The sequence below is a fragment of the Drosophila busckii genome, chromosome X (assembly GCF_011750605.1).
Source record: "Drosophila busckii strain San Diego stock center, stock number 13000-0081.31 chromosome X, ASM1175060v1, whole genome shotgun sequence".
NCBI classification, from domain to species: Eukaryota; Metazoa; Arthropoda; class Insecta; order Diptera; family Drosophilidae; genus Drosophila; species Drosophila busckii.
Genome location: NC_046608.1, coordinates 15,259,851 through 15,285,491, shown reverse-complemented (window position 1 = coordinate 15,285,491; position 25,641 = coordinate 15,259,851). Strand labels below are relative to the sequence as shown.

At 37.2% G+C, this 25,641-nt stretch overlaps 2 protein-coding genes across 4 annotated transcripts in view; one reads left to right on the top strand and one right to left on the bottom strand.

Annotated features, from left to right (window-relative positions):
* LOC108606375 (glutamine-dependent NAD(+) synthetase) overlaps positions 1-25,641 on the bottom strand; it is a 32,079-nt gene that overhangs the window by 6,019 nt on the left and 419 nt on the right. The window contains exons 2-3 of one of the 2 annotated variants that reach the window (XM_017996430.1): positions 14,192-14,242; positions 8,351-8,578 (exon numbers count right to left, since the gene is read on the bottom strand). The gene's annotated coding sequence lies outside the window, so the exon portion shown is untranslated. Of the gene's footprint in view, positions 1-8,350; positions 8,608-14,191; positions 14,243-25,641 lie in introns of both variants that reach the window. The other variant, XM_017996429.1, reaches the window with a different exon arrangement.
* Positions 2,388-25,522, top strand: LOC108606374 (cytosolic carboxypeptidase Nna1). Of its 2 annotated transcripts, XM_033294490.1 has the most exons (17): positions 2,388-2,655; positions 13,238-13,416; positions 15,441-15,593; positions 15,727-16,621; positions 17,205-17,895; positions 17,953-18,088; positions 18,154-18,291; positions 18,356-18,636; positions 19,139-19,298; positions 19,360-19,518; positions 19,585-19,779; positions 20,667-20,782; positions 21,380-21,515; positions 21,608-22,135; positions 22,831-23,354; positions 23,408-23,779; positions 24,324-25,522. In XM_033294490.1, exons 1-17 carry the CDS (start codon positions 2,595-2,597, stop codon positions 25,105-25,107), a joined length of 5,508 nt encoding a protein of 1,835 aa, XP_033150381.1. In that variant the 5' UTR covers positions 2,388-2,594; the 3' UTR covers positions 25,108-25,522. The 2 variants fall into 2 exon arrangements, with proteins under 2 accessions (XP_033150381.1, XP_017851916.1); XM_017996427.1 differs by lacking the exons at positions 2,388-2,655; positions 13,238-13,416; positions 15,441-15,593; ... (6 more) ...; positions 19,360-19,518; positions 19,585-19,779 and having other exon boundaries at positions 20,663-20,782; positions 22,849-23,354.

Below are 25,641 nucleotides of genomic sequence, written 5' to 3'. Positions count from 1 at the left end.
GCTTTAGATTTGAATATTTCCCAAGCCAATTGCTTCCAAATTTTCGACATCGGTTAAGCAAATATTTAAAGCATGTTATGTCTGCTAAATTTTGGACGTGCGCAGCTAAAATCTTTCATAATCTTTCATAATTTTTGAATTTATTCCAATACATTTTTTTTTTAATTTTATTTTAATTTGTATTTAATAATATTTAAATATTTAAAGCTTGCTGTGTGCTAAAGTTTGGGCGTGCGCAGCTAAAATCTTTAATAGTTTAGACTACAACTTTTTGAATTTATTAAAATACTTTTTTTTATGTTTTTTTAATTTGTATTTAATAATATTTTATTTTCGTAGAACTTCTAGAGAGTGCAATAAGTTTTATTATCAAGTATTTAATGCTAGTGCGCTAATTTAAATAATTGATTTATTTAACTAAATTGTAAGATTATTATTTGAAATAATGTGCATTTCTTTATTAACAATAGCTATAGAAAAATGTATAAATAAGGCGAACAAAATGCAAAATGCTAAAACTGGAAAGTTCAATGTATTTGGGTAAGGTTTAATTATGGCAATATCAATGAATAGTTAACTTCAGGTCTACTATTAGTACTAAATGTAACTCATTTATGCGCAGCTTGAGACACGCACATCGAGCTGTCTAGCTGCTGCTTTAGTGTGTATGCATTGCATGATTGCATAAAGTTCAAAGTTCATTTGAGTATCGAATGAGTTGCTGACAGGACTTCAGACTTTAGAAAGTTGCGTTCTGCCTTCGACGTGTGTAGGCAAATGCCATGCAACGTGCCACACAGAATAGAGTGAGAGAGTGAGAGAGAGAGAGAGAGAGAGAGAGTGAGAGACAGAGAGCGCTGTGCGTGTCGCAAACAATGGATTGCAATGCATTGAACTTTGAACTATGTGCAGCATGTAAAGTTAGTCCCAATTTGCAGTCAATATTAATGGCAGTTAACACAAACTGAGAATAGTACTATTTTTATAAAAATAAACTGCAGCGCTAAAGGGTGTTCGAAGCGACACTTGATATGCCTATAAAGCTATTTTCAAATGCATTTCCTTTATTAATAAGTTTGCAGCATGCGCCTGCAGGTAGGCAACGAAAAATGTGCATCAAATGATTTGCGCATTTTGCAAATAAGCTTATAATTAATATTTGAATTTAATTAAATTGAATAGCTATAAATTTCTTAGCAAACTTTTGTAATTTAGTTTTTGTATATTGTAAACTATTCGAAAATTATATAAAATAAATTATATTAAAAAAAGTTTTATTGGAATTGATTGCGTATTAAAAAAAACTGTATTATAGTCTTGAATTGTTTTAATCGATTTTCTTAACTTAGTTTTTTGTTTAAGATAAAAAAAATATTTTTTATTGGCTTATGCATTTTTAAAATGTGTCTTACTTAATTTTTTAAAATTTAATTTAGGCTTCAAAATGAAATACTTGTTAACGCATATTAAAAATATATTTAAAAATTTAATTGAATGAAATAGATGACAATAAAATGCAGTCATGATTATTCTGAAAATTGTTTATGCTTAAGTTTGTGGTAATTAATATACTAGCATATATAAATGAGTTTTTTGAATGCACTCATTTGTTTTCAAATTGAATGTAAATTACGCTCCAAAGCATTCCTAACAAAGTCTTTTCATGTTGAGCTAATTCCTTTTTTTAATGCACTCAACTGATTCAATTCAAACTGAATGCATTCTTTGAATTCCAATGCAAAATGAATTCTTTCCTTTAATTCTAATTCAAATTGAATTCTTTTCTTTAATTCCAATGCAAAGTTTGTGATAGTTAGGTAATGAATCAACCGAAATTTCGAGTTCTCTGAGCTGTGCCAATGGGACACCCATTACTGCGAGTTGCAGTTGCAAGCAGCCAAGCTTGCAACATATATACATATGTGCATACTTATGCGACTTGGGCTTGGGGTTATAGACACGCCAAGTTTGGCCAAGCTGTATGGTAACGGTATATTGGCTATAGGCCTGACTGCAATAGATCGACAATAAACCACCCGCCGCTGATAGCTGCCACTAATGCAACTAATTCGCTTTGATTTGTTTGCCAGCCCCACATTTGCCATTGATCACGGAGAGTAAACTATTCGATATATATATATATATATATATAAATATATTGTCCTTTTTTTATTTTTGGGGTTTAGCTTGCGGCCAGCCAGGACGAGGCTTGGGCTTAGTCAGTTGCAGCTTGTTGGCCTGGCCAGTGGTTAATGCTCGCCATTTTTTTTATAACTCCTTTTTTTTTTTTTGATCAAGTGTGCAAGACTTAAAAGTCAGACAACGTTTTTGGCACTACTACACATATTTATTGACATACAGAGATATATAGTTTGATTTCGAGTACGAGCAAAATCAAAACCAAAACATATACACACACATACATCTAAACTGACGACATTTCTTTAACAAAATTGAGCGCAAAGTGTGAAACAAATTGTAGCATCAAACGGCAAATTTAGCTCGCGTATTAATAGTTTAAGCCAAAAATACAAAAGATTCTGTGTAAGTTCAAAGGTGGCGGCAAGGCGAACGAGGAGCTAAGGCCAAGCAGCATGCAGAAGAGCGCCAAAGACAGAGAAATTGAGACGCAGCAACATCAAAAACAATGCGATGGTAAGTAAATTGATTTGGAATTTTGCGATATGCGCGTCATGGGCTTGGCTTAAAAGACTCGGAAGACTTGACTCTTGACGGCTGTTCCGAGCTCAAACGTCAAACAAATTGCATTTGTGATCTATTTTTGGTTACACCAGCCCACACCCCCCAAAATTAAGGCGGCGCATGTGGCATGTGCATGCCCCAAAACTCTGTCAACTGTCTCTAAGTTGAAGCGCTGCCATTTTTGTGGCATGTGGCAAGCTGTGCGCGCCACACATAAGAAACATTGTGCAAACAGCTAAGAAGCCAATTGCCAATTGCCAATTGCCAATGGTATGGACTCAAGTTTTCAGCCAAGTCTTGAGCTTTAAATAAATCTCAAGGTGTTGCATGTTCATTTCAACTATTTAAGAGTCTTAATGATAAAGCTGTAAGAGCAAGAGCTGCGAGTTGGAAATTGGGCAGTAGACAGCCTAGAGTTTACCCTGCAAAGACTCTGTACAAAGCAATGCACAGCGGTCTTATATGTAGTTTAATGAAATTCCTTGTAGCTAACAAAACTAAACAAGCTGAGGCTGAGTTAGGGCGGCTGGCATAGGTTTGAAAATTTAAATAAATTTTAAAGAATTAAAAGAAATATTTTAAGTCAATAATGCTTGAATCAATCCTAACCTCACTCAAGACTGTTCTTAGGCATATACATATTTCTTTTTTAGAAGCAAACATTTTAAATAATTTTTTGTTTGAGCAGCAGCAAATTTTAGTGGCTACTACGATTTGCTTTAACTATTTCGTTTGTAAAAATCTCTATGGCAAATCTGATATTAATTAAAGTGCTAATTGCACATTTTTTTTTTAAACTTTTTGTAGTACAAAACATTTGCAACAAGTTTAAATGTGAAAATTTGGAATTTTTTTTTCAAATTTAAAATAAAATGAATTTGTGTCTGTAGCTCAAAACATTTTCTAGCACAATTATTTGCATAGCTTATTTTGCAAAATATTTTTATGTGTAAATAGTCAAGGCATGAAATTTAGTAATTCCAGAGTCGCGAGCTGTCGACTGCGCTCAACTGCATATATCATATTTTTTTTTATTAAATTTAAAGGCACAAGCTTAACATTTTGTATATAACAATTAATTTGTTATTTTTGCAATGCAAATTAATATAGGGTATGCTGCAGTCAGCACCCTGTTTTTTTTTTATTTGTCTCTTCATTATTTGTTGTCATTGAGTGCGAAATTTCAATGTTATGCATTATTTGCGCTAGGACAAATATACGAAATTGTCCTTAAGCATGACTTGGCCAAGTTAAGGACGTCATTAGTCAGCGTCTAAGCTGCAGCAGCAGCTGCTGTCAAATGCCAATAAGTCGCAATGTTGCGTTTAGGGCGCACAAATTGGTGCCAAGACAAAGGGAGTTTGGCACGCGCCAAAAAGTAGGCAACACGCACGTCAAAACACACGGCATGGCAACAGGATTACGGATACGCGTCTGCTGTCAGATTTCGGACAAGCGCTGCTCGAAATTCCAACGAAATTTGTAGAGCACGCGCCAGCTATATATACATATATATATATATATAATAATAATATAGTTTTTTGATATAACAAAATGCCCAATGAGTTGGCGTTTAAGACGTGCGCGTTGGCGGGCTGGCGGACTGGCGGCTTGGGGGCGTGTCTTAAATTTTTTTGCGCTGTTTATAGCCCATGTCGTGCGCAATTTATGTTAATCACGACAGAGCCTAAAAAACAAGCAGCTCCGCAGCCCCCCGCAGCCGCCGTCGCTCTAGAGTTGTAAGGAGCGGGACGCGTGCGATGTCTGAGTGGGTGGCTGGTTGGCTGGCTGGCTGTGCTTTGTGGGTGTGTGTAGGCCTACAACAAAATAAAGAAAAGCAAGAAAACCCCAATGTTGCTGCTGCTGTTATTGTTGTTGTTGCTGTTGCTGCTGCTGTTGCTTTTGGTGCCTTGCACTGAGTTGACGAGACGCGCAGCTAGCAACAAATTTTTAATGCCGTGGTTTTTACGTTGGGTAACTCCGGATGGATTGAAAGCCAAGCTGGCGCTTGGGCTTTGGGCTTTGGCTTGGGCTTGCCGCAGTTCCAGTTAGTCAGTTGCTACAGACACGAGTCTGTCGCTGGGCGGCCAAGTGGCAGCTTTGAACTCTCGTGAGACGCGTGCAGCATTTTTTTATTTGTTTTTTTTTTTTTGCTGTTCGTTGGTTGGTGCAACATGCAGCCTGCAACAGACTTAGCCACGTGTCAAGACTTTAGTCAACTGCTGGCCAATCATAATATACAGCTGAGCAGCATGGAGGCCACCAGGCGTCGCTTGCTGCTGCGCAGCGCTCGGCATCCGCTGCCCATGCTGCTGGCTGCGCCTTCATTGCTAACGCCACCTGACAACAACTCCTCCGGCACCGGCACCGGCTCCAGCTCCATTTCTGTCTGCAGCGATGATGAAGCTGTCAGCGCCAGCAATAGTAACAACAACAACAACAACAACAACGTCTCCGCATCTCCCATCAGCAACTCCAATTGCGAATCGAGCAGCATTAGCTCCAATCTGCAATGCAACGATTTGGCCTGCTCGCTGCTCCTGGCTGACTATGCTAAGGGTGAGTCTATGTCGTCCTTGTTGTAACAAATCTATATTCATTAGCTTTATTGACAACTTGATTGAAAGCGCTGCCAGCCAGTGCAGCAACAATATTGCCAACTTGGCCAATTGAGTTGACAGCATTGGCTGCAGCCTTGCTCCTGCTCAAGTTAAGTTGTCAACATTTCTATAGAGAATATACTCTGATCAACCGATATACATATATATAATCAAATCAAGCCTTTGATTTGATACAATTATAAACAAGCTTAAGCACTCTTGACTTTTGTGTATAAATATATTAAATTATTTAGTTGGGCTAACAAACAATTACAGTGGACACTCGATACATTGTAATAAGCATTTCCAGTTAAAATTAAAAGACTATTCGTAGTTTTAATTGTAATTAATTCATGCAGCTAAATAAATTCAAAGCGAATTCTTCGACTACTTCCCATTCTGAATAATCCGTTATGTTTTTTCAAGCAAAGAATTAAATTAAAAATTTTAGAAAATTTCAATTCGTTAAACTCGTTCGATATAGTCTATATATAGTTGGTATAGAAATTTTATAATAAAAAATCAGTTGTTGCTTATATAGAATTTTGGCTGTATAGATGTTGCTTATAAAGAATGTCTGCTGTATAAATAATTATATTTTGAAGGCTAAAATAATAATAAAAAGCATTAATAGGTTGGATAAAGTTCATAAAAAGTTTAGTAAGGAAAGATAATAAATAAATTGAAATTATTTGTTTTTTAAGCTTGTGCAATTTAATAACTTAGGCTTGTTGAATAAATATAAAAATATATTGTATAAACTATAAATTGATTATATAATCGCTTTTCGTTCTTTGTAGACTAAACAATAAGTAACTTGAATAATATTTATGTTTATTTATTTTGCTGTTGTTGCAAGATTAACGAAAGATTATATAGAGACCCAAATGTGGGGACAATGGCGCATTTGGCTCAAAAAACTTGCTAATAAACTCAGTTGTGTTGCTTTTGCTTTTTTTTGTCGTTTGGCCACCAATACGAAAGATTTATCAAGTCATTCAGAATTGATCAAACAAGAGCAGGCAAGAGCATGAGAGCTAGAGCAGTTTTTAATTGGCGCACAAGTGAAAATTTGTTTTAATTGCAATTTACAGCAAATTATAAACACATTTCGTTTTGAAATGAGCGATGTGTGGCGAAAGCCCAAAAAACTACAGAAACAGAAGAAAAACCTAATCGCTGTCCGACTAGCGGGTCAATGAGGAAAATAGCAAAGTGTGGGCAAGAGGGGAGGGTGGGGTAGGGGAGCTACCTTGACAGTCACGTTGCGAGTGTTGCCAACAAAATAGAAAATACATAAATATTGTGATCAAGATCATTGCCGAGTTTGCTCTTGGGCTATGACATAACGAAACACAAAACACAAAAAAAAAGCAGCACAAAATTCACTTGACACCTGTTTGTGGGGCGTATACTTAATATATATTTTTGCAATTGTTACAATATAATATTTGAAATGTTGCATTCTTGCGCAGCGCACAGTGTGGCGGACAGCTGATCGACTGGGGCAAGTGTTATTTTATTTGTTCGATGTGGTTGGTTGCCGGTAACCAAGGCTGGCTTGCATTTCAATTGATTTGCCAGCGGAGCGCCATTCAAATAAAATATGTATGCACCTCTGGGCGTACGTCCGTCCGTCCGTCCGTCCGTTTGTACATGCCGCAGCACTTGGAGCGACTTAGTAGCTGCTTCTTCTTCTTCTTCTCTTCCAGTCACTTTAGGTTCGGCATTAGAGACAACGAAAAAGTTTTGCGCTTCGCTTTTTTGTTTATTTGTTTATAACAGTCTGACGCGAGCTGCGACCGTCAACTTCAGTTTCAGTTCGTTTGTTGCAAGTTCTCAGTGTTTCGGGCTTCAGTTGGAATTTGTCTAACGTTACGAAATGCCGCATTCAAAATGCCGCTATCAGCATTAGCAGCAGACGCGTCGTCGTTCGTCGGGTTGCAACTTATAATAAAACTCTCATTTGTTGTCTAAACAAATTGCATAAGTTTAGCGCTCTAATTTGTTTAACTAAAATCCAACAAAATAACTCGTATGCATCATCATCATCATCATCATCATCATCATGAGCTGAAGCGTTAGTCAGCAAACTCAATCCGCATCGTTGTCCACCACACTTTGCTGGCTCCACACTCGCTATATAAAACACCATGGACTTTAACGGTTTCGGCGGTGGTCGCGTGCAATTCTTGCAGGCTCAGCTGTTTCCCGTTTGTACACTAACAACATCTAGTGCAGGTAATATTTAAACAATACTCATAAATTTACAATTAGCAATTAGCTTAACTAATCATCAAATATATTCGCAAAGCAACTAAAATATTTATGAGCTGCAAACGATGTGTCATATAATTGATAGCTACAGTATTAAGAAAGAGACGGGCGCAACCAACAGTGTGAGACCCTGCACGAAAAGTTGTAAGCAAAAATCGAAGCCTTTACTAAAAGCAAAAATAAATACCCCAACAAAAATTGACGCGGGTAAAATTCGAAAGCCGTTATTTTCGCAAATGTGCCTTACTTAATTTCTTGGGGTATACGTATATCAAAATTCAATGCTATATTGACTTATTTTCAATATATCTCTATGAACTTAGCTCTTACTCTCGAATTTATAAGAGCGTTTTGTTCAGGGCTAAAATGTTTGTACCACAGATTCTCAAATTAATCTCAAACCAAGCTAAAATCAGCTTCGAGCTGGAACCCAGATTTCCATTTTCCCAAAATGGAAATATTCTATAGAATAAATCTCTCTCTACTATACCATTTGGTATTTATTTATACAAAAATCTCTAGATTTATTTATTTATTTTTATATAATTTTCTATTAACTTAAGAATATTGTAGTAAACTTGTTTGAAATTGTTTAAGGCACGTTAAGGAATTTGCTGATTTTTAAGCTAAAGTTCCCTCGATACCATCGACTTGACATTAAGTTAAGAGTATTTGGCACTGCTAAATTTATTGTTCCCTATTCAAGTTTAAAAATTTGGAAATTTAAATTTGTAGCACTAACTTTTTAATTTAAATTGACGTATACTTACATATTTATGTTTGCAATTAAAATATATCGTTGTACAAATTGATTGTCTAAGGGCACCACGGTGTTGTTATCGTTATCGTTGTTGTTGTTGTTGTTGTTTATTAACTGCAGTGCATGGCAATAATAGTTTTTGCCGTTGTAAAATTTACAAAACTTTTTATTACTGGGGGATACCCGTGCCTGAGTTCTTTCACACCTCCTTATTGTCCTTGCTCTTGCCTTGCCGCCACTGTAAAGGGAAAAGAGATTAAGATAATGCTGCGGTAGATTAGCAATGCGAATAAAATTAAAATGAAATTCGTTGCCAAATAAGTTTTGAAAAATGAATTATTATGCGGCATTCCAATGAATCTCGTTCTTTGCTGTTATGACAACAGCATAACAAAACCATTAGCACAAGCCCCAAATTGGCGTGGATAGCTGCCCTCTCCGCCCTTCAAGCCGCTAATGCCCCCAATTTAACCCATTTGACTGTTATACTACACCCGAGAATCTGAATGGGGTTTTTGTGTAAATATGTTTATGAATATAAACCTAGAAAATTTTTAGAGCAATCGAGTTGATTCCTATCGAAATCAATTAACAATTAAGCGCCCCCTCCCTTAAGACAATTAAATTATTATTCATGTGCTGTTATATGGAACAGACAGCAACTGAATATAGCAATTTTAGCTTTAATATATGTAAGAGAACATTAAATATTATAGTTTAATTAATGGAATAAGTTCAATCGAAACTGAAATTATTTATATAGAGTTAGTATTGCTTTTTAAATTAATTTTATGCAGACTCCTAAATATCAGTTGGAACTAAAAAGATATTGATATTTATTTATAGCTGATACTATATGTATTCCCTTAATATTTTTCAAATATTAATGTAATCTTTTTTTTTCTTTTTAAACAATTTGTTGCAAGATTTGTGCTAAAGCATTACAAAAAATTTCTGATATTTGTGCCAAAATATCTTAAAAGTTTATCATTTATCACAAGTCTAATTTGGCTAAAACTACTTTTGGCATTTGGTTTTTATTTTATTTTGCTATTATAGTATAATATGTACTACAATAGATAGAATAGCTACAGCCTACTGTCAAAAATTTCTTAAGAAAATTAAGAAATGCATTATGCATAAAAAAATTAACATAACATAAATTACTTATGTATAATTGAAATCAAATAAGTCTTAGCATTACTTTTTGCCAAGGAAATTAAGCTGTGAGTTTTATTTGATTGGTTTTTAATTTAAAATATATTAATTAAATAGCAGCTAAAAAAGTTCATAATTAAAAATGTAAGCAAGCAAGCAGAAACATTCATTTTAGAGAATAATTTGATAGAATTTATTTCGACGCTTTTAATAAAGAGCATTAGTTATTTAAATCTTACAACATATATAAATCGATCAATGCCATTGCACCACTGTTATATATATATTTATATATATATATGTTTATATCTGGCAATGTAAATTTGTTTAATGCACTGGCGCTGTTCGTGTTGACAGCAACAACCGCATAAATTTCCATTTTCATCCCGTCTACATATTTTGTATGCCATTGGTCTCGAGCCCCAGGTAGTCCAATATACAAAAATATAATAAGAGACTTTTCCAGCAAACAAAGCAAAGCGCCAGCTTTAATGCGTCGTTATAATTTCAATTTAATTTAATTAATTGTGTACTAAATAAGTGCACAATTTGCGCTGCAGCAAGTCAATGGCATTGCCTGCATATTTGGCTGACTGATAAACAAAATATTTCAAATATTAGCCGCTCGCTCGCTCTTGTTGGCAATTTGTTAAACAAAGCATAGTTTCTTGCATTTGCCAAAAAAGCAAATAAATAAATAATAAAAAAACAAAACAAGCAAAAGCTTTGAATCACGTAGAGCGTAAAATTTTAATTAATGAAAAATTCCTAACCTTGAGCCGAGTGCTCCCCAAACTTTTGTTGCTATAAATGGTAAAATGTTTGTTATTATTTTTGCCTTTTCGATTTACATTGATTTTTGATCAAACAAAACCAATTCGTGCGGCTTATGTATATGTCAGGCTATTAAATACACTTAGTTACTCGGCCGCCTAAACAAATTTATATTTCTAAGTTTCAACGTTACTTTCAAAAAGAATTCAAATCTGCTTTCGAAAAAAATACAACTGTTCTAGTTTTGAAAAGTCGAACAGAACTTCGAACATCGTTTTGCATATAAAATTCATTTTAAACTATTTTCAAATGTTCTTATGGCATGCAATTTATTCTTAATCTTATTAAATTCCAAATTAAAAAACTAAGAATATTTTTCTAAGCGCACTAGCTGTGATATAAATTAAATAAGGAGATTATAAATTATTACTTGATCCTAAAAGTTAACAATACGAAATATATTGCTAATAATGAATTTTTCGAAATTCGAAAAATGAGATAAAATGTTTTAAATTTAAAACTCATTTGTAGAACAATTAGTCTGCTCCAAAATCTTGTAAGCTTTAGTTTTTTGTTTTGTATTTTATATATTTTAGTGCACTGCTAACCATTATATTTTGCTCAATATAAAAACAATTGCATTACAGCTAAATTAGTTTCAAAGGCTGAGAAGTCTGCATGTAACAATTTCAAATATGCAAAGCTCTCCATTGTGCATTTACATTTGTATATTGCTTACAAATGTATGCAGCAGCTCATTTTGTATGCAATTGAGCATTGGATTTTATTTTTACATATTCTGTTCTATTCTGTTGTTGTTCTTGTTGTTATATATCTTGTCGTATTTGGTGCATAAAATTTTGTTTTGAAATTCGTGTAAATGCAACGAACGGCGCTCTAAGCAAGGTACAGTTTCAAAAATTTTCGGGTGAGCGAGAAAGGAGGAGAAAAGCTTACAAAGAGCTTGACAAAAGCAATGCTTAAAAAAAAAGCTTACGCGTGTGCTTGCTCTCTCACTCTCGCTCTCTCGCATTCACAGCTGGCGCTGCTTTCTCTTTGTCATGTGTGTGTGGCGCTCTTTGCAATAAATAATATTCGTAGCCGATGACTTATGCAGCCTACTGCTGGCTTAGGGGGGGGGGATATGGGGAAACGCTGCGAAAGCGCAGGCAATGGCAGAGTGTGCGAGGGCGTGCGCTGGCTGCGCTGCTGGCTGCGATATAAAGGAGACAGCAATTGGCAAACGGCGGCAGCTAGAACTGCACGCATCGACGTCGATTCATTCATTCGCTAGCATTTGCTGGTTTTAGTCAACAACAAATCGCGCAACTGGCAACGACGACAGCCAGCCTCGAGAGCAACAAATCAACAAACGAGACAACAAAGCGACAAAAAAAACAACAACGACAACAACAACGGTACTTGTGTGCGCATTTGTTATTACTAAAAACAATATCAAAATTAAATTTATACAACTATATAAATCAAATATTAACAACGCGACGCGTAAACTAAACTATTTTTATAGCTGTCGCCCAGCTCCCGCTCTATCACTAATACACTTTATGCTTAAATTAAATTTTTTTCTTTGCTTCTGATGATCTGTTGTGCCTAAAATTTTTTTTAGCGGCTCATCACTCAGTTTTTCAGTTTGACAAGCATCGCGTTCAGTTCTCAAAATCTATAAGTGTTGCAAACGCCAAACAGCTGCGTGTGTTTTGATTTGCTTTGGCTTATTTTCAGTGAAAATATATATTTATTTTTTGAATTGTTTTTTTTTCCGTGTGTTAAGCATTTTTTTTTGCCGGTAAGCCAAGTGAGCGTTATTTACAAACATCATTAATAATAGCACGAAAAAAAAAAATGTTTTTACCTGTTGCACAGTGAAAGCAAAAATTGTCTTAAGAATTATTAAAATTAATGATTATTAATTTTGAACTGCGATGCATGTAATTTAAATGTGTAAAATGTAATACAGTTATTTTTTTTCAAACATTTTTTTATAATATTTGCTTTTGCATTTCTTATCATTTTATTAATGCATAAATTGTTATATATATTTTTATTAGCTTGCGCATAAGCCTGAAGATTATAAATTTTCATTAAAGTGATATATTTATGAGTTTCGTGCTGCAAAAAAAAAAAATAAATGTATTTCGATATTAAGCACTTCACGAAATCACATTATATAGCATATCAAGCTATATAGCTATCGTTTATTCCCAATACATATTGAAGATAGATACACAACATTTATTTTGGCGTCTATAGGTCTCAGAATCGCATTTCCACAGAGATTTCAAATGAGTTCATTTTATGGCATTTTTTGTAGAAAAATAAAACTTAAAAATACAAGCACACACACATACATATAAACAAATATATGTAACAGCTGCAAATTTTGCTAAAAAAAAATGAGCAACAACAAAAAATTCAGTTTAATTTTTTAATGGCAGCATTAAAACTGACATTAAACATTTTGACACACACACATGTTAATATTTGTATGTGTGTGTGTGTGCCCCACAATTTAATGCAATTCTCCAGCGCTTAGTAATTGCAATTTGCAACTGTCTGTTCCAATAAAAAAAATTCTGACACTAATTGCGATAAATTGCAGCCCAAATAAAATTTGACAAAACATATGTAATTTAAAAACAAGTGAAAAGCTTGCACGACAAAATGAAAATGAAACTGAAATATATGTTTTCATACATATAAAATAAATAGCTTAAGCGTGTTGGGGGCAGAAGAAGAGAGATGAATAGATAAACAGACGAGGCACCCACACATTGCAATTAATTTTTTTTGTTGACATTTGGGTTGAAGACACATATTTTTGGCTAAATGAATATTAATGAGCACACACACACACACACACAGTTGTGTTTGTGTTTGTGGCTCCAGAAGTGAACAAACAAAATTATAAGTTTATATTTGTTTGTTGTTGTTTGTTTTTTCTTAGGCTTTCTTGGCAATTTTCTATCAAAGGGACTGAAAACCAATCAGTTGGTTGTTAATACGGATGAGAAAACATTGAGACCAATTGCACGATTAAAAGAGCCACGCGATCTTTTCGCCCTGCCTAAAGACAAGGACAATGACTGCTCACAGCAGGCCCCCCGATGGCCCGTCGAATGTCAGGTGAGTGTAAATCCCCCAGACCCCCCCACACTCACATTAACTGTAAGCAAAGTGCTTGGAACTGAGCTCTAGACATGCGTGTGCCACATAAATATTAATGCACATCAACAAGTTCCGACGTAGCCTTAAAGCAAAAGCGCACCCAACCAACCACCCACTTGCTCCCCACTTGCTCGTTCTCGCTCAGCACCTATGTAGGTCATTTTAGAGAGCAAAATTTCGCAATAAAAGCTACACAGGCGTAATGTAAATGGGTAATGTTCCATGCTTGGCTTAAGCTCCTTTGCCCTGGGCATGAAACATGAACCAAACCAAAGTGCGTCAAAGGCATGACCATGTTAATTGGCCTTCGGCTTGTATTAAAACTTTAACTACTATTGACTAAATAAAATATATGTGTGTATGTCTGCTTCGGTTGTTGCAGCTAGCAACATTCAATATTTTGCTGCGAGGGGTGCCACAAAAATCGAAATCGATTAACAAATCGAACGCTGCCTTTTTAGCATTTCTAGGCTAGGTTGAAATTCGATTTTTTCTTTTTATATTTAGACAGCTAAGTTATTATAGCTTAAAATTAATTTATAAAGCAAAAGGCTTTTTAAAAAATTACGTATACGTATGCTTAACGTATTTATGACGTATACGTAACTTAGTTTTAACGTAATTTCGAAAACGTAGAGCTCGAATATATATTTCAAATATTTTTAAAATATTTTATTAATAAGCATTAGCATAATTAGCTAATTATAAAATTTCTGTACTTTTTGTTACTTACACAACTTATTAACAATCTTCAAAGCCTTCGCTCGTCTACGCTCTGCCACACCTAAAATTAAATAGCATTATTAAAATAATTATTTGTTAACAAAAATATGCAGAACAGACTTATTTTTAGCACTAATTACTTTCGATAAACCTTTAGTTGTTAAAAGCAATTAAAAGTGATTTAGCCAAGCCGAGCAGTCTTATTTTTTTCTCTGCCATTGTTGCTCATAGCATTGACAATGACATAGGCACAAAAGCAGCAAAACGTGCAATAAAAAACAACAAGCAAATAAATAAATAAATAAAAAAAAAAACGAAGCAAAAAAATAGCAACATACACGCTAATTAGTTGCTTTGATAAAAGTTTTGCACGCACATGGCACATAAATAAAAATAAACTAGAGACGCCACTTGCAGCCAATGTGCATGGGCGTGCGCAAGAGGGTGGGGCGGGGAGAAGCTCAACTTGCGGCGTCAGAGCGGACAGCTAAAGGTCTTCGGCAACCTTTGGCAGAGCTACACACTACACACACACACACACATACACATATATGCATGTATTGCTATATAGTATATTCTTTTTTTACTATTGCCATTGCACAGAGGCGTGGGCGTGAATGGGTGCAAAAGTAAATTGACCTTCAAAGTTGTATTCGATTCTTTTGTTTATATGCGAAAGCAAAAAAGTCGAAAGAGTTGTGCCCCAAAGAGTCGTAAATTGGCCTAATGTGTAATCCATATATAAACTTCAAGTCAATAATGCGACTAACGTCGTCAGTTCGCCTTGTAAAACAAGCTTAGCACACTCGACTATGTAATACACTTTGTGAAGATAACATACAGTTAGATATTTAGTACAATATTAATATAATTTTTCGATATATGTATAGAATAAAAGTTTGTTAACATTTTTTTGCTAACCACAGATTGGTTGACTACCTTTTTACACTTTTTTTCGCCTATATAAATGTTAATAATACGATTACTAACGTCGTTAATTCTTTTTTTCAACATAATCACTCGTCTACTTTGGTCTCTTTATTAAGCTAGACAGCGTCATAAAAATGTTATGCAATTTTTACAATATTAATATTATCTGTGACCAACTTTCGATGCGCTTTGTTTATCCTTTTGGAAGATAATAATAATATGTGTAGCTTATAGACATTGCTAGCAATAAATTCTGATTTACATTTGTCGAATCATTGCTTTTCCAAACCACTCTATACACTTTGCTTAACTTTCTTCCATTGATTTAGGTCATTGAGGAGCGCATCATACACATTCCTTATGTACCGGCTCAGCCCGAGCCGCTCAATGTGCCCACGGGCAACGAGCTGAAGCCGCGTCCAGTTGGCGAAGAGAATGGCATTGTTGTATTCAACTATTGTCCTATAAGTGCTGTCAACTATGTGAGTATTATGCAAAATACACTTCAATAACACAATGCACCGTCGGCACATTGTCTGAGTGTGGTAGAGAGAGTTGTGTGCTTGGGGGTTGTGGGGATTTGAACTAATTGTGAGTTTTGCATAACTTAAACAGGGCAGCCAAACTGGGCGTTGTGCCAAGACAGAGGACAAGTCCAGCGATGATTCGGACGACTCCTCGGACTCGAGAAACGATTGCACGCCCAATTGTCGTCGCATGCCGGCGGGCAAAAGTCAGCTGAACAGCATCTCAAAGATATTGAATAGCGTCGAAAATCGCTCGACAAGCAATTCGCAGGATGATGACGATGACGATGATGATGAGACAAGTGGCGAGACGACACAAGAGGCGCGCGACAAAATTGCCATACAGAATCTCATTGAGGCGAAGAAGAAACGATACGAGATTGTTACGCCGACGCCAGCAGCTGGAGCAGCAGCAGGTGGCAGCAGCAGCAGCAAGCCGGAGAGCAAGCAAACTAGCCAGGACAATAGCGAAATTGATGACATATGGAAAAATAATAGCACCGAATACAAGCCCGCCTCACCGCACTATGTGCTCAGTCAGTTTGGCAAGAAGGTATCGAAGGCCATCATTGAGAAGATTGTGGATCACAGCGAGAAGCCGTCAACAGCCGCTGGCTCCGGCGTTAGCAAGGTACACAACAAATACGCCGTAACCCCTTTCAAGCTGCCCAAAACGAATATAACACGCTTGGAGGTCGCCTTTCAGAATAGTGCACGCCAATGCTTTGATAAGGTGGCGCAAATGCGCAAGAAAAATATTGCCATGGGTGAACCGGAAGAAGATTTGTTTAGCAGTGGTGATGATTGCAGCACGGATAATCCAGAGGCAGCCCTAACAACTAACAATTTAGCGGGCCAGAGTAGTGCTGCAGCTGGTCGTTTAACCGGCGGTGCTGATAAGCGTCCATGTAGCGGCTCTAGTTCCGTATCAGATACGGAGACGTTAGTGGGCGAAGAGAGTCTTATGAGGCTGGCAAGTAAGCGTCGCAGTTGATTTTATCGATTTATTGATTCGAATTCGACAACTCTTGTTGAAGATTTGTCAGTTAGCGCAATTTCATTCGGAACTGCTCTTTCTAGAGCTCTACTTGAATTTTCCACGTTATAAAGAGATTTATCTTTAAGCAAAATATCTTTTAACTCATTTTCTTTTTTTGAATTGAATTTTCAACTCTACTAAAAAGAGATTTATCTGTACATGAAATGATTCTCTTTTTAAAACTCTATTTGAGTATTCAACTCTAAAAAGAGATTTATCTGTAAAATGGAAAATTTTGGAAAAGAAATCACTTTTTGAATGTTCAACTCAAAAAAGAGATTTATCCTTAAGCGGTATTTTTGCTATAAATAATCTTTTAACTGATTTTCTTGAATGTAACCGAAGCTTTTGCGTTCCAAAAGACTTTTGCTCGTAACGTTAATATTTTGTCTAGACACAAACGTTTTATATTCATCTTCAAAACCAATTATAGCCACGGGAATGCTTAAGCATTTGATATTTTTATATATTTCGACCATAACGCTTTCCTCTGGGGCATGGCATATACTTATACATTTTATTCACAGCTGCAGCTCATGCGGATGACATGCAATCCCCGCTGAGCACACGCGTCATGAGCATGGCAGCAGCTGTTGCCGCTGTGGCACGTGGACGTCGTCGTTTTGATCCCACGCATTGTGATGATTTTGAGGTTGAGTCAAATTCAAGCAGCTTCAATACAAATACTAATACAACAACAACAACAACAACAAGCACTAGCACTTATACCAGCAGCTCGTTTGAGTTAGGCAGCGATAAGCTAAATACTGAATTTAATTTTAATGACAGCAATTATAAAAGTCCAAATACTTCTTATGAAATTCCACAAATGCAGTTCAGTCGCTCCGCAGTGGGCGGCGCCAAGTTCATATCCAACTGCCATCCGCTGAACAATGAGGAATACGATAGCCTGGAGTTTGAGTCACGCTTCGAGTCCGGCAATCTGGCGAAGGCGGTGCAAATAACGCCCACCTATTATGAGCTATATTTACGTCCTGATCTCTATACGAGCCGCTCCAAGCAGTGGTTCTATTTTCGTGTGCGCCGCACCAGACGTAATATGCTCTATCGCTTCTCCATTGTGAATCTGGTCAAGTCGGACAGTCTTTATAACGATGGCATGCGACCTGTGATGTACTCCAACCAGGCGGCCAAGGTTAAAAACGAGGGCTGGCGTCGTTGTGGCAACAACATTTGCTACTATCGCAATGATGATGAGTAAGTGAGGCCAAGGCACTGAACTAAAATCTCTGTAACGCAACGTTTCGTCCACAGAAGCAACAGTAATGCCAACAATGAGGAAGATGAGGATAACTCCAGCTATACGCTAACATTTACCATCGAATTTGACTACGACGATGATACGGTGTTCTTTGCCCACAGCTATCCATATACCTATAGCGACTTACAGGTAAATCACATTAGCACTTTTCACTCTTCACTTCTCCCTTCACTTCTCTGTCTGTTCAATTGTAGGACTATTTAATGGAAATCCAACGTCATCCTGTCAAATCGAAGTTTTGCAAATTACGTCTGCTCTGTCGCACGCTGGCCGGCAATAATGTTTATTATTTAACAGTCACTGCTCCATCCAGCAATGAGGAAAACATGCGCGTAAGTATTTCCGCTATTCCAATCATATATCACATATTCATATATATATATCATATATTGTTAGCGCAAGAAATCAATTGTTGTATCGGCACGCGTCCATCCAAGCGAAACGCCCGCTTCATGGATGATGAAAGGTCTTATGGACTTCATAACGGGTGATACAACAGTGGCTAAGCGTTTGCGTCACAAGTTTATATTTAAACTGGTGCCGATGCTAAATCCAGATGGTGTTATTGTTGGCAATACGCGTAATTCGTTAACTGGCAAGGATTTGAATCGACAATATCGCACAGTTATACGCGAAACATATCCATCCATTTGGTATACAAAAGCCATGATTAGAAGGTAAATATTAAGTTAAGGACAGAAATACCAAAAGGATGAATTGCATTGGTTAAAGAATTTAGTAAACTAATAGAACGAATAGATTTCGTATGATAAGGCATTCAACTGATAAGCAGAATGTTATAGATATTAGATAATATTAGATAAATTGATAAATTCAGAAACTTCTTAAGTCTGTGTAGACTCTTAAAACTTTGCAGTTGGTGAGAGTAATAATAGTTAATAAGATTTCAAATTAAGATATGCAAAATAAAATTTGTTCTTGTCTATAATATATGAAAGCAGTTTTCTAGAAATTTTGAGAATCGATAATGTTTTGAAAAGAGTTTTTGAGCCTACAAGTTTCTATCCGATCGATTTAAATGTTTTTATTCCTACTGTTTCACAATTTTTCGACCAGTGCAGTAGTTTTCTAGAAATGAAGACAAGATAAGCTTTTGAGTCTACAAGTTCCCTACTATTCGAAATGCTGAGGTTTGTGAACTATTTTGAACTATTCCAGACTGATTGAGGAATGCGGCGTAGCCATGTACTGTGATATGCACGCACATTCACGCAAGCACAACATATTTATATATGGCTGTGAGAACAAGCGCAATCCGGAGAAGAAGCTCACCGAGCAGGTCTTTCCATTGATGCTGCACAAGAATAGCGCCGATCGGGTAAGCTTGCATATTGCAGTTATCATGGCAAGTTATATGCTAATTGTTATTGCCCCACTAGTTTTCATTTGAAAGCTGTAAATTTAAAATACAGCGCAGCAAGGAGGGCACTGGACGCATTGTTGTTTGGATGCTGGGCATAACAAATAGCTATACGATTGAAGCATCCTTTGGCGGCTCCTCATTGGGCTCACGCAAGGGCACGCACTTTAATACACAGGTGAGAGCTTTATAGAAGCACTTGAAAGTTAATTGTATTTGATTGTGTTTTCTTTTCTCTTGACAGGATTATGAGCACATGGGCCGCGCATTTTGTGAGACTTTATTGGACTATTGTGATGAGAATCCGAACAAAGTAAAGCGACATGCTAAATTATTTAAGCAAATCAAAAAGATAAGAAAACGCGAGAAACGCGAACAGAAAGCATTAAAATTACAAAAAATGGCCGATCAGGGATGTATCATAAGCGACAAGTTAAAAGTGAAACGATCTGTGGAGAAAAGTGTCTCCTAGGAACGTTGTACACACACACACACACAGCCACACACACACACATACATACATACACAGTTAGTTAGACACTAATGCCTACAGTTGCAGCTTTTTGTTCAGTGTGTAATTTTAAACATTTTTGTGTAAATTGTCGTCTGCGTTTTTGTTTGTCTTTGTTGTTGCTCAATTTGCATAATATATATACTATCTATATGTTGTACCCCAAAAAAGAATCAGCTGAAAAGAGTAAAAGAGATAGAGAGAGAGACTAAGAGAGAAAAAAAAATTTGTTGCCAAAGTGCCAAAAGTTATTAATTTGAATGCTATCTATCGCTCATCGCTGTTTTTCTAATGTTTTTGAATTTATAGTTATTAGCACTATAAAACACATACTTAAATTTAGTAACAATTGCTGTTAGTCTAAGTTTATATAGTGCGCATAACCATAATCTTATATATATACTAGTAATTAATTCATATATGTTTAGCCTAAGCTGCACATTTATATATTTATTTAAATTGTTTATATTATTAAAATTAATTTGCTTTGTAAATTAATTTGCTTTGTAATTTTCTGTTAATTAGCCAAAGACTTGTGTTTACATTAAGTTCCTACACTACGCCAAAAGTTTTAGTTTATTCTTTGTCTGAAATAAAACATTTTACGTAGTTTTGCTTTTATTATTGTTTAAATATTTAGTTTTTAGCTTGTATCACATTAAACAACGACAACAACAACAACGACCAACGACTGCTTCATTATTAATTTGTCTCTTTTGAGCATTTTAAAAATGTTTCAATTCATTTTTGTTTTTTGATTTTTGTGCCCTATGTATGATTTTTAACTAATCCTTATGCATTGACATTTACAATAGATTTTAAATTTACTCAAACAACAGGAAAGACTACGCTCCAAAATTATCGAAAGACTGATGCGCGAAGGCTCTAGCGCTGATGAACCATTAAATATACCTCTATCTGATTATTCGAGGTAAGTACAAAAATATATAACAATATATTAAAAGCATTTCAGGATTTTTCACTTTTGCGACCCCATAATGTAAATGGGTCTAAGACTTTTCGTCTGTATAAACAACAAGATTTCAGCTATTATAAGTTTTAGCGTCACTTGACTTGGTTCCCCCGTTTCCGCACATTTGATTTAATATTTTTTTATAACGACAGACCCTTTAAATTCCAAATACCTGTATCAAAGTGTATATTAAGTTGGCCCTATCCAACGTTAGTTTTGCTTCTTTCAAAGAAGTTAAGTTATTCCTTCTATTCAATTAGGAACCCAACAATTAAAAGTAGCTGCTGATAAAAAAATATTTCTAGCAGCTTTAGGAGATTTCCAATTATTTCTATCATCTTCTATAAGCGGAAAAGAATATTATAAATTAATTTCATAGACTATTCAGGTTACAGAACCAGGAATTATAAGTTATTTTAATTACGATTGCTGTTATTAACGTTAAGAAACAATTTTTAATGAATTATTTGTGCATTTTGAGGCTAACTTTAGTTTTTATAGCATCTCTTTACAATACGCCAAACTAAATTACCGATTAACTAACTAACCTTTTAGCGATGAGGGCAACTGCAGCTCGAGCTCTGATAACGAGGGCAAGCACTCTATAACGGCCTCAGACCTTGAAGGTCCTTGCTGTGCGCCCACACGAGCGCCACCCAGTTCACCCGAGGTCTTGCACGAGATACGCAAGGTAGGTACCCCCACTCCCACTCTCTCTCTCTCTCTCACATGCCACTCGCTGTCACTGCACTCTCACCTCTTACCCAATTGCACCGTAAACAGTTCCGTGTTCGCCGCATGCACAAAGTCATGCATGTCCTGGATCAAATCTACTTCTCACCCGTGCTACAGCGCAAGTTCAAAGCCTTGGCGCGCTTGAAGCGCCGTCGCCATAAAGTGAGCAACAAGCCGAACAATGCCAAGCGTGCCACAGGTGGTAGTGCAAGTGGTGGTGGCAGCAGCAGCTCCCCCAATGGCAGTGCCAATGTTAATCTAACTGCCAGCGAGGCACGTGTGCGCTCACAGATAACGATACGGACATCCCAACAGCCGCAACCGCCCGTGGAATCCGAAAGTTCCGAAAGTCTGGGCTCACAGTCCTCAGAACAGTCCGATGAGCTGGGCGAATCCAAGCCAGCTGCTATGGTCAAGCAGCAATCCAGTGGCAGCTCACGCAAGCGTGGCAAACAGAAGCGAAAAGTCATGCCGATTGAGAAGAAGAATCGCAATATTAATCGCAAGATGCGTGTTGATCGCAATTTACGTCTCTGGCTGGCCAATCGACGTATTTTCATATTCAGACGCAAGAAGGTATAGTATGCACCCGATCCACTCGACAAATGCACCACACTGCACCCAACACTTGACAACAATTTAGTTTAATAGTTCAGAGTTGAAGATAGTGAAAAAGTTTCTTTGGGAGCCAGCGCAAAGCTATTTTGGGTTCCTTAGGGGGTGTTTTGAACCCCATTTTAATTTAAATTTTATCATGCTTTAATATGTTGTTAGACAAATGGAGGTATAGAATTAAATTGAATTGAATACAGTTTAATAAGAAAATAATTTAGAAAACCCTTTTTCAAAAGAAAGACCGTTTGTAGAAAAACAGGGTTATCTTCTTTTGAACGCTTTTAACATATTTTTATAAGTGAACGATTAACAATGTGTGGAGAGTAGTTGAAAATACTGAAGCAAATTCTTTTTCACACTCATAAGGGTGCTTAAGGGTTAAGAATAAATTAATATAATGATTTCGAAATAATGTTTAAAATAAATCGTTAAAAGTTCATAGTTTTGTCACTCTTCCAAAAGTGAAAAAATTAGGATACTAAATACAGCAGATTTGATTTCTAATATAGCAATGATATAAAAAATAATTCAGCTATTATTTATACACGAGCAGAAGAAAACTAAATAGAATTCTTCACAAACAAGAGTACAACGTAGATTGTAGAACATTTTTAGCATTGCGTGTTGTATATATATTATTTTTAATAATTATATAGAATTTTCCATCCGTACAGAATCGTCGTCCGCGTGTGCGCAGCAAGCCGCAGAAGAAACGCAACGAAGTGGCGCGCACCACACTCGATTTGCCCACCACAGATCCGGGCTCTGACTTGCATTTCTCAACGGATGATGAGGAGCATGCGCCCACTGGGAATACGCAGGGCTTTGGTGCCGTCGCACCGTTGCGCCACACGCTGTTGCAAAGTGAACTGCAGCGTCGCTATATTGAGGAAATTGGGGATATGGTGGTGCAGAAGCCGAAGCCGGCACATATGCCGCCCGAGTTGATTGTGACCACGCCCTCGAAGAGCTGCGGACCGGGTGGGATAAAGAAGTACGAGGTGTACAAGTTGACGCCACGCACAGCGCCGGAGCAAGTGGTGGGTCAGCTGCAGGGACAGACGAATGTGAACAGTGCCAGACGCACTTACTCCTGGCACAATCTCAATCAGGAAAGCAAGGCCAACTTCTTTGTGCATGAGCCCAAGCCGGTAAAGCTACATAAGCCGCCATCAAGACGGTAAGTAGTGGATGCCACAGTTGCCACAACTGCTAATCCTGTTTGGTTTTCAGCAACGTGCCCAGCAATTTCATACCCTTGGCACAGCAGCGTGCTCAAAGCAATCCCGGCAATGCCGAAGATCTGCAGCTGAAGCTGTCGCTAAAGAAGAAAATCTGGACGGGCGCTCATGGCGATGCCGATGGACGGCCCTTGGCCTGGTGCAAGGCACCACCTGGTCAAGCCCATGGACAGATGGCAAATGTAATGGCCACAGCAGCCGCCGCTGCTGCCATACGCAGCGCTGGAGGCGCTCAAACGCGCAACATATTCAACATGAGCAGCAACAAGGATGCCGGTTCCATGGGCATGCCGACCGCCCTGCCCGCTGCCTACATGTCAGCCCCACGCAAGCCACGCAAACTGGATCAAATGGATCTATTCAAGTAGGTAGAAAACAAATTAACAATAACAAATCAATTTTCAAATTGTTTATCAAAATAATTTTGGCTATGCGTAATTTGAAACTTTATGTTAAGGCATCAAATGTAGGAAAATTTTAGCTTTTAATTTGATTACTTAGTAATTGATTGATTTAAGAAGTTACGTATAATTTTAAAAGAAGCCGATTTTTACTAGCAAGTAGCAATAAATAAATTAAAATAAATTTTTCAATGTACTTTGCAAAAAATAAAGGTTTTTTTTTCAAAAACTATTTTAAATAAAACATAAATTTTTAAAGATTTAGAAAATAAGTTCTATCAGCAGCATTTTATAAATTTAATGAAAACTGTTATTTTCTACTAATATATTTTGCTATTGCTTGATTTAAATGTTTAATTTGAAATTTAACAGAATTTATTATGCTCAGTGTAGTTGAGTAGTGAAATCTTAAAAAAAAAGCTTAAATGCTTTGAGAATATTTTTGTTTTTCGAATTTTGTTTATAGTTAAACTGAAACTAATCTGAGCCCAATTCCCCCCTTTGCAGCGCCTGCTCGCAGAAGCTGTTGATGTGGCAACAGGAGCACAAGAAGATGCCACCAAATCATGCACGTCTGCTGGCCGGCAACAGTGGCAAGCTGGATGACCAGCAGCAGCTGTTTTTGCGCGGCGGTAAGCCGCTTACCAGCAAAAAGAACAGCAGCAAGCAGTCGGGAGGAGGAGGCGGCGGCATGGGCAGTGCCGAAATATTGCAGCTACAGATGGCCGCATCGACAGGCAAGACCAAACGCAAGAGCAGCAGCATGATGAAAATAGCCGAGACTACGCAACTGGTAACCAGATTTACACGCACACGCGCCAATGCCGGCGCAGGCGGTGGCAGTGCTGCTCAGTCAAGCTCAACAGCGCAGCAGCAACAGCAACTGACACAAATGCAGCGACTGTTGTTCAAGAATCAAATGGATAATAGTGCCTGTGGCACGGCTGGTGTTGGCGGCATGCGTGTGCCTAGCAAGTTCCGAACGGGCGGACTGGTGGTCACGGCAGTTCAGCAAACGAATGCCCAAGCGGGCGGCAGCAGCTCGCGGCGTATGCGTCATGCGGCTGGATTGCATGTGAAGGGCGGCGTCGGCAGTCAGGGCACCATGGTGGGTGCCACTAGCATGTTGGCCTATCGCAATAATAGTCTGGTGCAGGCCAACAAATCGGCAGCTGGCATATCGCTGGACACGGTTAGTTTGGTGCGCAAGGTGAAGACCAAGTTGAAGAAGCGCAAGTCGCGTTCGATGGCCAGCGCTGCTGCTGCGGCCGCTTCGGCATCGGCCAAGTGAAAAATCATTCCGTTCATAGATCCCTCCCTCTGTTTCAGCGTCGCCTCCGTTAGCCACAAGCAATAGCAAATATTTTTGTGTGAATTTCCCTGTTTTCTTGTTTATGCATTTTGTTTACTCTTCCCCCCTCTCACTCTATCTTCCTCTTTCTATATCTGTTTTAAACTAAATTTTAGTGCAGTGATGTTGCAAAATGAATGCAGACGCACAATTAGTTTAGCAAAATTATTGGTGTTCTGAACCCCCTTCCTACGAACTCTTCAACCCTTTGGTGTGGAGCGCGGCGGGGGGCTTACTCCCAAGTGTAGGCATTGTGTATACCGACTGTACATAAAAAAGTAGTAAAAAGAATGTGTTGCATGTTCAATTATGAAAGTACATATGATCGAACAAATAAATCAACATTATGTACATATAGCTAATTTTTTTTTTTTGTTTAACCATAAGCGCTGCCTTTTCTATGCAAAGTTGCAACTTTTAAATAAATAAAATGTAGCTTTATTGTAACTGCAATTGTCTGTGTTTGTATGTCCT